General features: G+C 39.5%; 1 protein-coding gene across 1 annotated transcript in view; it reads right to left on the reverse strand.

Moving 5' to 3' along the window:
• LOC149071173 (putative NADPH-dependent quinone oxidoreductase VAT1L) overlaps window positions 1-4462 on the reverse strand; it is a 28403-nt gene extending 23941 nt beyond the window's left edge. Inside the window, exon 1 of the mRNA XM_089248255.1 lies at window positions 3943-4462. Coding sequence (XP_089104381.1) covers window positions 3943-4205 — 263 coding nt within the window. The 5' untranslated portion in view covers window positions 4206-4462. The remainder of the gene's footprint in view (window positions 1-3942) is intronic.
• Between the last annotated feature and the right edge of the window lie 9339 nt (window positions 4463-13801).

Raw genomic sequence — 13801 nt, forward strand, 5'->3', positions numbered from 1 at the left:
AGTTTCTAAACCAGTTCGGTAATTATAACATATGCAGACATGTCAGTTTTTAATCTAATTATTTCTAAAATTGAATCAATTTTTTTACTGCTTTCACAGTTGAGAACATGAAGTCAATTTAAATGTATTCATAAATTTTAAAATCAGGAAAATTCATTTTAATAGCTTCAAACTTGAAAAAAATTAATCACACGACTGGTTGACATAAAATTAGTATTATACGTACTTTGTTTTACCAAAAAAAAGATATATAACCTGCACATACATATACAGGGTGATCAGCGAATAAGCCCTTCTTTCAAAATTAAATATCTCTACAACAAAGATTAATAGAATTATGCGGTAAACTGTACGTTTATTAACAAAACTAAGAATGTTGTACAGAAATTTCGAAAGTTTAGTTTTTATTTTTTAAAATTAAAAAAAAAAAAAAAAAAAAAACACTGGAGATTTTGGGGTTCCAAAAATCCTCATTTGTGTGAAGAGAAACCACTGCATTCGCCTAAAGTTATTGCATGGGCTGCGGTATGCGTCAGAGGCATTATCGGCCTCGTTTATCTGATTTTTTTTTTTCAATAAATGAAAGTAAAATTCTCCCTCTTATCTCAAGTGGAATAAAAAAATAATTTTAAATTGTTATTTAAAACTCCATTAAAAGAAACATTGTAAAATCAGATGCGAAAAACTAATGCCAAATGTGGAAAAGAGATAATTGGCCAAGCTCTGATTTTTAACTTATGAAAATATCTAGGCATAAAAATTTCCCCTTGAAAAACGTAAAAATATTCTATTCAACATATTTTCCTAGAACATAAGTACCTTAGGCTGTCACTTCTTTTAAACCACACAACTCTGGTCCATCACTATGGACAATTACTACCTAGTGAGTAATGCCAGAAATATATGTACTGAATAGTCTGAGTACGTATCTAGTACTGTCATCTATATTTCAGAAGTGAGTCAGGCATGCCAACTTTTGAAATCCAGAAATTCTCCCGACACTCATAGACACTTGATCAAAAATTAAATTTTCTTAATTGATTCAATTAAAATAAGTTTTTTAATCAATTAAGAAAAGTTCCATTCTCTTCCTCCTCCCCCCCCCCAGGCAGGTTCTGCATTGTCCTGAGCAGAATAATTCCATGTCAGTCTTTCCATGCAGAATATAGAAATCACATCTACATACTGTTCATAAAACAAGTTTCTTTTCGTGGATGCTATCAGTGATTGATAATCTTTGGTACATGAATTCTCAAGTTTTATATTTAGCTTCATATACAGTTTAAAGTTTTACATTTTCTTTCTGGAGATTTTAATTTTTAAATTTTAGATTTAAATATTACAAAGCTACCGACGAAAAAGTGTTTACCACATGGCTGTTAATGGAATACAATAACAATTATACAGGAATTGCAACAACCAAGGTCATGCCTCTGATAAATGGTTGACCATAAATGTTACATAAATGAAGTAGTCTTTGCCAGTTGTTTAAATGCGGTCAGCAAGACTTACAGCTGCTCAATGGAAATGACCACAGCTGTCCTCTATGGGTGTTTTTCCTCACAATGATAGTAGTCATTGACGTCAAGTGAACGTTTGCGTAAAATCTAATTTTCTGCCGAAATCCTGAAAAATTTCGGCAAATCCAGAGAAATGAAAAATCCTGGGTCTCCCACCTAAATCGGGAGAGCTGGCAGGGTCCGAGTGAATCACGATTGAATATTTGTACCGTTTGTAGGCTCTGCGGAGAGACTTTAGTGAGGAGATCAGCTTGCATTTGTGCCTCAAAGTTAGGAACCACAGAAAACCAATTTCAGCCGACCACCAACGTGACGGAGGTGGGGCTCTAACTGTAATGGGACTTAATGACTGTTCGGCCGAATATCCGAATCTCAGCACAATATAATTTTTTTTAATTAGTTTGAATTGGAATTTCATATAAATTAACAATTCACTGATTTTATCAGCGGTGTATACCTATTCCATTGTGAATTTACGGGTCAACTTGGAAGTATTTGAACACAATCACATTTTTCTGTGAATTTTAGATATTTCACATTCTTTCTCTCCACATTATTAAATTTAAAGTACTTTGAAGAGCAATATTAAAAAAAGTTTTTGCACACGATTTAAAAAAAAACCCACAAGTTATTAAATTTTGCCACTTGTTATTGTTTAGAATTTATTCTTTCACTCAAGAGGGTGAATTCAGGATCGATAGGTAATATTCAGGATTGATAAGACATGCGAACAAATGATACAGAAAAGAATGGCCTCTTCATATCTTAATTTCATGACTTGGAAATAAGGAAATCAAGTCTGAATTTTATAAAAAGCCCCATCCATTCATAAGAATCAGCACTATTTACACAACCTTTGTCACTGATGCATCAAGTGCCATAGCAATGAGTTATAGTTGCTCCATTAAATCTTTAAACTTCATGCAGCTTAAAATTTCTAGTTACATCAAATATGCTTCTAACCACCCTCGTGCAGATAGTCACTCACTATGATAAAAAACATTACAATTAAAAATTTTTTCTAAGCGTTTCAACTGGCTGTTATACCCGATGTCTCCCCAGCAACTTTGGTCTTATTTCATTACCGTGTATAAAACCGATCAGCCTTTTCAAGTTACAAATTTACACCATAAAATTATGCAATACAATTTTATAGACATGTATCAATTAAACTTTGATGCATTTTATACATTCAGATTAACATTTTATGCGATAATTGAAATAATTTGTTTTAATAAGAGCTTGACTGGAAAATTATATTGCACATCCTAGGAAGATTATAATCAAATACTAAAAAATTTGTTTTTGAATATTATTTCACAACCACTGAGATAAAATAAGTGTTTCATCGAAGTGCATATAATTAATACTTAGGGCCGCATTCACCAACATGGTTTAAACTGGTCACAATTTTTAGATACGAGATAAACATTGATTGGTTAAATTAAAGTTTTTAACCAGTGTCCCCTGGAAGAAACCTAACCTTACTTTGGATAGAAAACATTTTTAAATGAATTTAACTCACCGATACCTCCTACCTAGAACATGGCCCACTGCTGTGTCTGAACAAAGATATAAACAGGTGATTAAAGACCTAGGGCATGCTGGAAAAGATTCAGATATACCAGAGAATTATGGGGAGGCCCTCACTTTCACTCAAAAAGGACCCAGATTTTTCAAGTAACCTGGGTCCCGGACCGAGGTAAATTAGACTACAGCGGCCATGGCCCCACAAGGGGTGGGCTGACAAGGCTCCAGCTCTAGGTCCCGGGAGGATTTTAATCCTTTTTTTTCACGCTATAAATTCATCATAAAGGGGGCACCGTGAAAGATCCCAGCCTAGGGGCCCTGTCTCAGGATGTTGGGGGCCATGACAGCGGCATATCTGTTACGCTACATCAAAAAAGGCTGGAAAACATATATACACTTAAGCGCGTTTTGAGACCCGCGAGTGCTCAGCTAGGCTTCCATCAGATTAATTTTTGGATTGCGGGAGTGCTCGAGCGCGCACAGCTCCCACGAAAAGGCGTCGCGGAACATGTTTTGGAACGAGTTCAAAATTCGCTCTCAAAAAACACAATGAAGAGAGATTATAAGCAACAGGTCTCGATTCGAGAAAATTTTCCCCAATCGATTCCTGAGCGGGAAGCGTCAGAAACGAAGCACGCTTTTTGAACAGGAAAAAGAAAAAAAAAAAAACGTGGTTTCTCGAACTGTCAAAAAAACACGCAATACGGCCGCGACAGCTCGCAAAATACAATTTGAAATAATCGAAGAAAAATTAAATATAAATTCAACATAAGCTCAAGCCTTTGTTTCTCCCCCATTTTCACATCCCTCCCACCACCTCTTCGGCATTGTCACATACGCGTGTTAAACACGAATTCATACCATAATAAGTTTAAAAAAAAAAAAAGCTCACCATGACCGGACCCTGATCAGGACTTCGCCATCGCCTGCCTTGGGCTCGGGCTTTTTCAGCACTTTGACAGCCTTCAAACCGCCGAAGCTTGTGAGAACGACAGCTCGCATCTCCTTGATAACTGGCGCTTGTTCTTCAGTAGCTTCAACGGCCGTGTCGTCTGTCGCAGGAGGAGAAGCAGCAGCAGCGTTTTCGTTCGACTGCTGCTGCTTTTCGTCGTTCTGCTTTTCAGCCGCCTCGGCGTTATTCGCTGTTTCCGACATCTTTACCCAAATAAACCACACAAAGATGACCGCGGTCAAATACAACAGTAGTAGCAGCAGCAATTAGCGTCGATAAAACACACTCCTGTATTACTTTCTCAACGACGAAAAAGCCAAACTGTTGCACCGTCGAGTTTGTGTTTTTTTGCTTGTTTCCCAACGACAATAACAAAAAAAAGGTAACGACGCCGGTAGCCGACGCTTCACAAGACGATGAGGAGTAGAAGGCAGCAGCAGTAGTACAGCAGCAGCGGGGTGACAAAATCAAGTGAAGGGGCAGACTAAAGCCACACCCAATTAATGCCGTGTATCCATCCGCGTCGGAGATCAGATTCCGTAAATTAAGGTAAAAAAAACATCCTCTCCGCTTATTTCCGATTCAAAAAAGTAATTCTATGTTTATTTTTATTTTAATTTTCCATATTTTTGTTAATTGTTTCGATAAAACTCGGATATAGGCTGGAACTATATTCCGCGGTCCCTCTCCGTCCGGCGTGTTGCATTTGCAAATGCCATTAAGATGACGTAACGCCGATGATAAAAAAAAACCCTACGATATCATTTGCCTGTTAGGACGCTAGACGTTTATTGTCGTCTAGAAACGGCTGTGGGGGAGGAGGGGGAAGAAATTGTTTTGATTGGGAGGGGAAGGAAGTATGTGAATAATCCGTAAATTATATCTGGAATTTATTTTATTGAGGAATTAATTACAGCCCATCCCTTCGATTTTTCTAAATCATTATTACGCCATCATTTGGCTGAAATTGATTTAAATGCATCTAAGCTTTAATCCAAGGCATCTTCGATTTCCCCCCCCCCCTCTTCATTTTGACAGTGGCGTAGAGCTGTTATCTAATAGGAGGGTCCCCAGGGCAATCTTAACAACATTATGGCCCCCCCGGGCAGTGCCGTAGTTACCGGGGGGGGGGGGGGCTTAGCTGGCTATAGTTCAGGCGGAAAATTTTCAAATTACACAGGTCTAAAACCATAAATGCGCCTCTGCCTAGGGAGTAAGGAGATTTGGCATTACCGTAGTGGGCCTACTCGGGGCCCTGAGGCAGACTTTTTCTTGGAAATCTCTCTCGAAAGGGTTATTATTATTATGCAAAATAAGTGATATTTTTTTTTTGTGGTCCCTCCATTCGACTCGGGATCCTGCGGCAGTGCCAGGGCCGTCTTAAGAAAATCATGATCCCCCCGGCCAAGTGATGTTTTTGAATCTCTACCTGGAAAATTTTCAACCACTTCTCATTTTTGCGAGGTCCCTCTCCTCTTGAGACACGACCACCTAGATAACCACGACCACCTAGGTTATATAGGAGGTCGTGCTTGAGACCCGCGGGTGGGTCCATGTGTTAAGACGGCATTGGAAAGTGTCCCGGTTTCCCCAGCCTAGTTACTGCCCTGGGATTTGGTCAGTGAGTGACCAAAGAAGTAATCTAGAGTTTGCAAGTATTTGAGTGAACAAAAGAGTGTACAAGTGCGTGAGTGACCAAAAGAATAACCTACAGTGTGTGCAAGCATGGGAATGACCAAAAGATTGACGTGAAGCGTGACGAAGCATGGGAATGACCAAAAGAGTGACGTGAAGCGTGGCGAAGCATGTAAATGATTAAAAGAGTGACCTAGAGAGATAGAACCAGGTTGTTGAGTGACCAAAAGAATGTTCCAGAGAGTGTGTGAGCATACGAATGATCAAATGAGTGACCTAGAGAGTAAGTGAGCATAGGGCGAGTGTCCAAAAAAAGTGTTTCAAAGACAGTGGCGTCGGAGCCGGGGGTGCTGTGGGTGCTGAAGCACCCACGAAAATTTGTGGTATGCATCCGAGCACCCCCAGAATTGATTCAGAAATTAAAATTTCCGATATAAAACTGAAGACGAGCACCCACAGTTTCGAAACACTTCCGACGCCCCTGTTCAAAGACACAGATGTGCTTATAGGGGCGCGGGACTAAGAGGGTTATATTAAGGGAGGCAAATCCAAGAAATGGGTGGTCACGAAAATCAGAAAAATCAAACTAGAGTGGAAAAGGGGTGGCAAAATTCGTATAGCCCACAAGCAGCAAAATCATAATTCTTTCTCAGGCCTCGTGGCAGTGATTTTTCTGAAGCCCCCACACCTGGCTATAAACACTGGCCTGTCAATTCACATGCTTACTCTCGAGAATTGTTTTAACCATGTCATAAAAATACAGCCAGCCCCCCCCCCCGCTTTTATGAAGCCCCCTCCCCTTCTGCACATGGGCCTTGCTCGGGTGGGCCCCATGCCTTAACAATACTTAAATTCAGAAATACAGTCAGGGCCACAACTTGGGGAAGGGGAGACTGGTCTGGTGCGTCAGACGCCGGACCAGGGGCAGGCGCGAATTTCACAGTTTAACCTCTCCCTCAACATTGCAAGGAATGCCAAAATGCGTGCTTGCCCCGACCAACCAAGCATCTAGTTGAAGCCCTGAATACAGTCAAACCCTGATTTTGCGGACACCGGCTAGACAAAAAAAATTTGTCAGTGAAAGAAGGGTGACCGTTGATCGTGGGTTTGTACAAGGTACAAATGTACAAGGGAAATCATTATTTGGCCGTGAAAGGGGGCTTTACTGTATTTTTTTGAATAGCTTATTAACAATTTCCAATGATTTTTACGCCATCGTCTGGATGTGAAACTGATTTAAATGCATTTGAGTTTTGGATATCTTCGATTTTTTCTTCTTCTTGATTTTAACAGAGGGCGTACGACTATTATCACCCATAAGAGCAGGGGCGTCGGCAATATTAAAGGGTAAGCTCATAGTGGAGCGAAGAGGGACGGCAAAAATTGCATAGGGGTGGAGGAACAGATTTCCGCACATAGTAAAAGAGGAGGAGGATAGAGGAAATGTCCCGGGGGGGGGGGGGGGGTCCGTAGAAGAGGAGAAGGAAATATAAGGGAGAAACGGACCAATCAGCTGATAGTGAAAATCAGCAGATCGAGGTGAAAACAACCCCCCCCCCCGGCTTCGACGCCACTGCATAAGAGTATTACCTAAATAATCCCTCAATCTAGATGTCTTTTTTTTTTAGGTAGCCTACGAACTATTGGGCAACCTATCCTTTAATATCGGATCTGGTGCCGTTGGTAGAGCGTCGGATTGACAAGCCGAAGGTTTTACGGGTTCGATTTTAGCTCGTCGCATTCGTTTGCTACTGTGGTGGTCGAGTGCAGAGGCGAATTTCACAGCGGGCGCACGCGCGGGACCCCGACTTCTGAAGAACCCAAACTTCACACTATTTTCTTATGTAAGGGGCCCAATCTTTTCTTTTGCACCTGAAGCCTCGACTGACTTTAATCCGCCACTGGTCGAGTGGTCATAGTGACGGACTCCCATCTAGGACTAGCCCGGACTAGCGAGGACTCGGATGCTAACCCAACCGTTGCCACAGTGATGGTCGGCTGAAGTTGGTTTTCTGTGTTTCCCAACTTCATGGCGCGAATGTGAGCCGATCTCTCCGTTGAAAAGTCTCGCCACAGAGAGCAACAGGTCTACAACGATACAATTATTCAATCATTGCAATTTAATCATAGTTAGGAAAACTGATGACAGATGGCATCACTACGCATAACACGAATTGGGACCACATTCAAAGATCACTTAAGTAACTAACCCACGACACAGTTCCAGAAAACTTAAACAATCCGTGGCACATTTAGAGATATCTTGAGTGACATTTGGCACAGTTTTAGAGCACTTAAGTGATCCGTACGCATTTCCAGAGAACTTGAAGGATTCGTGAAATATTTAGAGATCACTAAAGTGGCTGTGTAGGGGACTTATCAATGGGGAGAATGCTAATTCAGGTGCCCAATAACTATCGAAAGGTTTTTTTTTTCGTTTTTGGCGCACCGAATAAGATGCCATTAAGTATATTTCATATCTTCATAAAGGGTGGTTGATGACGTAAGTATCTAAGTATCATCCAACCCCCCCCCCCTTGTCATCAAAAGTCAGCAAATCGGATACCCCCATCGATGTTGACGTAATTCTTGAATGACCCCTTACACAGAAACAGGCTTCACGTTAGGTTCACAAAACATACCCGCGCAGCTTCTAGAATGAGCAGGGTGCGCCCGAGTGACGTGGCGGTAAGATGCTCGTCTATCACCGTGTAAGTTGCTGTCACGGTCTCAGGTTCAAACAGGTCCAGTTCCCAGGATCGACACATAAAGACCGGCCAAGGCTCGAGTTTCGGACATTGGCCGGGTCAACTTCGAGCTTTGGCAGCAACATATCCATTCATTCTCCCACAAGTATTGGGCTGACAATTATTATTATGATTTCATATTATAAGTTTACTATACGGGCTGGCGGTCTAGGTGCTCTGCTGCAGAATGTGGGAGGCCATGCAGCTATTATCAAACGGAAGAGTGTTACCTCCTTAATCAATCCTTAAATCCAGAAAACATTCTCAAGTAGCCTATTAATCATTTAATTAGTCTATCCAATGATTTTGAATCGCTTGTCTCTGGATGTGGACTGAAACTGATCTAACTACATTCGTAGTTTCATCCCGGGCATCTTCGAGTCTTTTCCTCGTGATTTTCACAGTGGCGTAAAGCTATTGTCAAATGGAGCGTGTAAACTTAATAACCCATTAATCCAGTGGTTCCTAAACTTTCTGAAGCGCGACACCCCCCCCCCCTTTTGACCAAAAAAATTTAATCGGCGATCCCGTGCATAGACTGACCATATGTCCCGAAAAACTGGGACATTCTGATTTTTTATCAATGTGTTGTCCCGAAAGCACTTTACGGAACGGTTGTTTCGGTTTTAACTAAGACGATATTGACTTTTAACGATATGATATTATTATTTTTAAATATTATATGTTGTTTTTTGATGACTTAGTGTCCCTTATGAAAGATGGAAGTGTAGCGAGGTGTATGCTCCTTGATTATCGTATACCCTCGTAGACAGGGTGATTAATATAATCATCCGATTTTTCAAAATGATCCTATACTTGAAATTGACCATTAGCAAAAATTGTTCATGAAACGTAGACCTTTCCAGGACCGTTACTATTCTGGGGCAACCGGGGCACTGCTCCAGGGTCCCGAAAAGCACACCACGGCCCTGGACATTCGCCCCCTTAAATTCACATATATTGCTTATCATTCTATGTTTTTAATTTGTAAGCAATATACAATTTTGAAATCGAATGATATGAAGTATAATTTCATAAAATTACATTGCATGGTACATGGTAATTAGCTCGGTCGAGTAAAGGCAATTCTTAGGTGTCACATATTTTTAAAATAAAAATCGAATGCTTATTTGGACGTTTTTATTGGGGGGAGGGAGGTTGGAGCTATTTTGATGATTCATAAATGAGAAATATTAGGTAGAGCCCCTTTAATGAGTTTTAAGTAGTTCACCATATTGCCTATAAATTAAATTGATTTAAATACATACGAACTTTCATCTCCTGCATCTTGGTTTTTCGCCCTGGTTCTGACAGTGGCGTAGAGCAGTTATGAGATGGGTAGCTACCTTGAAATCCTTAAATCTGAAAATGATTTTTTAAGTAGCCTATTAACCATATAAGTAGCCCATCCCGTGACTTTAGAGTAGCTACGAAATTGTGTGAAAATTAAATTGATTTAAATGCACCCAAAACCTTTCACATCCTAGGCGCGTCTTCGATTTTTTTCAAGGTAGCTACCCATCTCATAATTGCTCTACGCCACTGTCAGAACCAGGGGAAAAAAACCTATTCTTATCGTTTTTTTTTTGTTTTTTCACACCATAAATTCGCTATGAAAGGGCCCGTGAAAAATTTGGCTGGGGCCCACAAAAGATCCTAGCTTAGGCACCCTGCAGTAGGATGTGGGGGGCCTTGCTTTTGTTATGACAACGGCGTGTGTGTGTGTACTATTGTGATGATCCATAAATCTGGAAAAAAATATATATTTTAGAGTTAACTAAAGCCTCTTTTTCATGATTTTTAAGTAGCTACGGGGCATTGTCTGGAAATGAAAATTATTTAACTATATCCGAAACTTTCATCCCAAACATCTTTGTTTTTTCCTCTTGGTTCTGACAGTGGCGTAGAGCACTTATGAGGCTGGAAGCTACCATGATAATCTTAAATCTTGGAACAATTTTTAAATAGCCTTTCAACCATCTAAGTAACCCATCCAACTGATTTGAAAGTAACCGCTATTCTCTATATTATTGGCTTATTTAAATGCACTTGTACTTTATTAGAAAGCATCTTCGATTCCCCCCCTTTTGATTATGACAGTGGCGTAGACCTATTATGAGTGAGGGCATCCGTAATAATCCGTAAATATGAAATTACTAGTTTTAAAAAAAAAGTTACTTATTTTTTTTCGTAGAACCAACTATAGCCTATCCCATAATTTTTTGAATTACTACTGAAAATAAAACTGATTTAAATACATCCAAAATTTCACAAAGGGCATCTTCATTTTCCCATTTAATATAGAAGTGGCGTAGAAATATCATTTTTAATCTTTAACACAGTGATACGTTTTCTCACCTTATCTACTGAGAGAATCAAATCGAACATTATATTGTACGTCTATACTTATTTTCTGTTCTTGAATGTTCTCTTTCAGGCACCAAGCCTGATATATCTGTAACTTATCTATATGCTTACCGTTGAGCTTTATGACGTGATATTTGATACTCAAGCCTGACATAGCCTAGTATTCGGCTGTCAAGCTGAGTAAATAATCAAGTCATGTAGAACCTGTAGTAACTCCACGTGAAACTTTAGTATAAATAAATAGCGATAACTAAAATAAATATTTAACTTAGTTTCATATGGAACTTCAACTAAAGCTGTGTTTATGGTTTAGTTTAATCGTTCATTTAGAGCTAAATAAATAAATAACGTTTCAGCGTGGAGATCCGGATTTTCTTTCATTATATATGTTCACCAATTTTAGAGAGACTGTACTTTTAATGAATCCAATCTACACAGACATCGCACAGAGAGAGATGCAGTAAAAAAAACTTCTACAAGCGCGGATTCAGAGGGGAACGGGGAGGGGCGATTATGTGAATTTTTGTATAATTCAAAATTTTATGAATTCAGTTTGATGAATGAATTCTAAATTGATGAATTCGGTTTGGTGAAAGAATTCTAAATTGATGAATTGGGTTTGATGAAAGAATTCTAAATTGATGAATTGGGTTTGATGAAAGAATTCTAAATTGATGAATTGGGTTTGATGAAAGAATTACAAATTGATGAATTCAGTTTGGGTCAGTTTGATGAAAAAATTTGAAACTGATGAATTCGCCGCGGTTTGATGAAAAAATTCTTAACTGATGAATTCAGTTTTATGAAAAAATTAAAAATTGATGAATTCAGTTTGATGAAGAAATTATAGATTGAATATTCATGATGATGAAAGAATTCAAAACTTATTTCATTTCGACGAGGCTATTCAAAAGTGACCTTTTTAATTTGATGAATTCAGTTGATGAAGGAATTCAAAATAGACGGTTTTTTCAAGCTAATGAAAGAACTCAAATTTGATTTTGCCAATTTGATGAATCCTAAATTGCTGAATTCAGGTTGAGGATGTAATCTCTAAAATTGACAAATTCAGTTTGATGATGGAAAGAGAATCTAAAACTGACGAATTCAGTAGATGAAGGAATTCACAAAAGGTAGATTCAATTCAATGAAAGAATTCAAAAAACATAGATTAAATTCAATGAAAGAATTCAAAAACATAGATTAAATTCAATGAAAACGAAATTTATTCAATTCGATGAAATGATGTTGAACGAATCCAAAATCGATGAATTCAGTTTCATGAAAGAACTATTTATCGATTCACTCTAACTAATTCATTCATGATGATAAAGTACCGTAATTACACTCATGTCCATAAATTAAAGATAATTCAGAATCACACGGAAATCGAAATCTAAAGTAAAAATTTCACCTGTAGAATTATCACACACATCTGCAAGAATGATATGCAAATTTCAGGAAGCCACCGGATTATGCAGATAGTACGTCACAATGACGAGAATGTAAGAGGGGGGGGGCATATAAGGAATGGTGGCAAAGAAGTGAAACTGTTCACAAGAGTTCTGTAAGGCGCTCAGTGCCATAAGTGAATAGTTATGACACAGAGGACGCACGTGGATGATTTTTTACGTGGTAGAATTATCGGCCGCCTGGAATGTGGGCGTACTCAGATGGAAGTATCCGAGGAACTTGGAACTGCCCAAAGTGTCATCTCTAGGCTTTGGCAACGATTCCAAGATAACGGAAATGTCAGTAGACGTTACAGTACAGGCGGGGCCTTCGTGATCTTTCCCTTCTTACCGTAAGAAGGGAAAAATCACGAAAGCCCCGGTACAGGTCGCCCCCGAGTTACAACGCCGAATGAAGACCGGTATTTGGCAATAACTGCCAAAAGAAGCAGACGGAGCACAGCATCCGACCTGTCTCGTCAGCTATCTGCAGTCACGGGTACCACAGTTTCAAGGCAAACCGTGTACAGACGTTTGGGAGATATTGGTCTATATGCTCGCAGGCCTGTCAGATGTGTTCCGCTCACGGCAACTCACTGTCGACAGCGATTAGCCTGGAGTAGAGAACATGCAATGTGGACATCGTCACAGTGGGCTTGTGTGATGTTTTCCGACGAGTCCAGGTTTAGTTTGCAGTCTGATTCACGTCGGACTTTCATATGGAGAACGCCAGATACCCGTTACCACCATGACAACATCATTGAACGACACCGTTACGGTGGTGCAGCATTGCTCGTTTGGGGAGGAATTATACTGGGTTCCAGAACAGATCTGCATGTTCAAACCGGAACCATGAAAACCCAAATTTATCGGGACATCATTCTGGAAGAACATGTATGTTTGTTTAGGGGTGCCATGGGCTCAGAATTTGTGTCTATGGATGACAACGCCCGTCCTCACCGAGCAAACATCGTAAACGAATGCCTTGAATCTGAGGATATAACCCGTATGGAATGGCCAGCATTCTTACCTGACTTGAATCCGATAGAGCATGTGTGGGACAGTTGGCCGACGAGTTGCAGCCCGCCAACCACCTCATACATGTGTACCGGAACTTCGGAGAGCATTGCTTGCTGAGTGGAGTGATCTTCCCCAAGATCAGATCGATAATTTGATACTCAGCATGCCTAGGCGTTGTACGGACTGTATTTCATCGCATGGGAGACATACAATGTATTAACCATCATACCAACCATGTAATAGAAAGTTTTTGTAAAGGATATATTTTTTACAATTGCTCCAGGGAGCAAAAATCGTAGTTTTTATGAATGGTATCATACATCGTTTTTGTTCTTTATCTTTTGTTTAATAAATGGGCTTTATGAATAAGTAACGTTTGTTTTGTTTGTGAACCTTTATTTGCCGGAGCTGGCATTATCCTTAATTTACGGACATGAATGTATATAAAAACTGATCTTTTCTGTTTGACCAAGGAATTCTAGACGGACGAATTGAATTTAATGAATCAGTTTGATGAAAATTAATTTAAAAGTTGATTCTCTCTCAATTTGATGGATTCAGTTGATAAGTGAATGCAAA

The sequence above is a fragment of the Pholcus phalangioides genome, unplaced genomic scaffold (assembly GCF_987345545.1).
Source record: "Pholcus phalangioides strain wild (caught in Gottingen) unplaced genomic scaffold, Ppha-v1.0 ptg000019l_1, whole genome shotgun sequence".
Taxonomy (NCBI): domain Eukaryota; kingdom Metazoa; phylum Arthropoda; class Arachnida; order Araneae; family Pholcidae; genus Pholcus; species Pholcus phalangioides.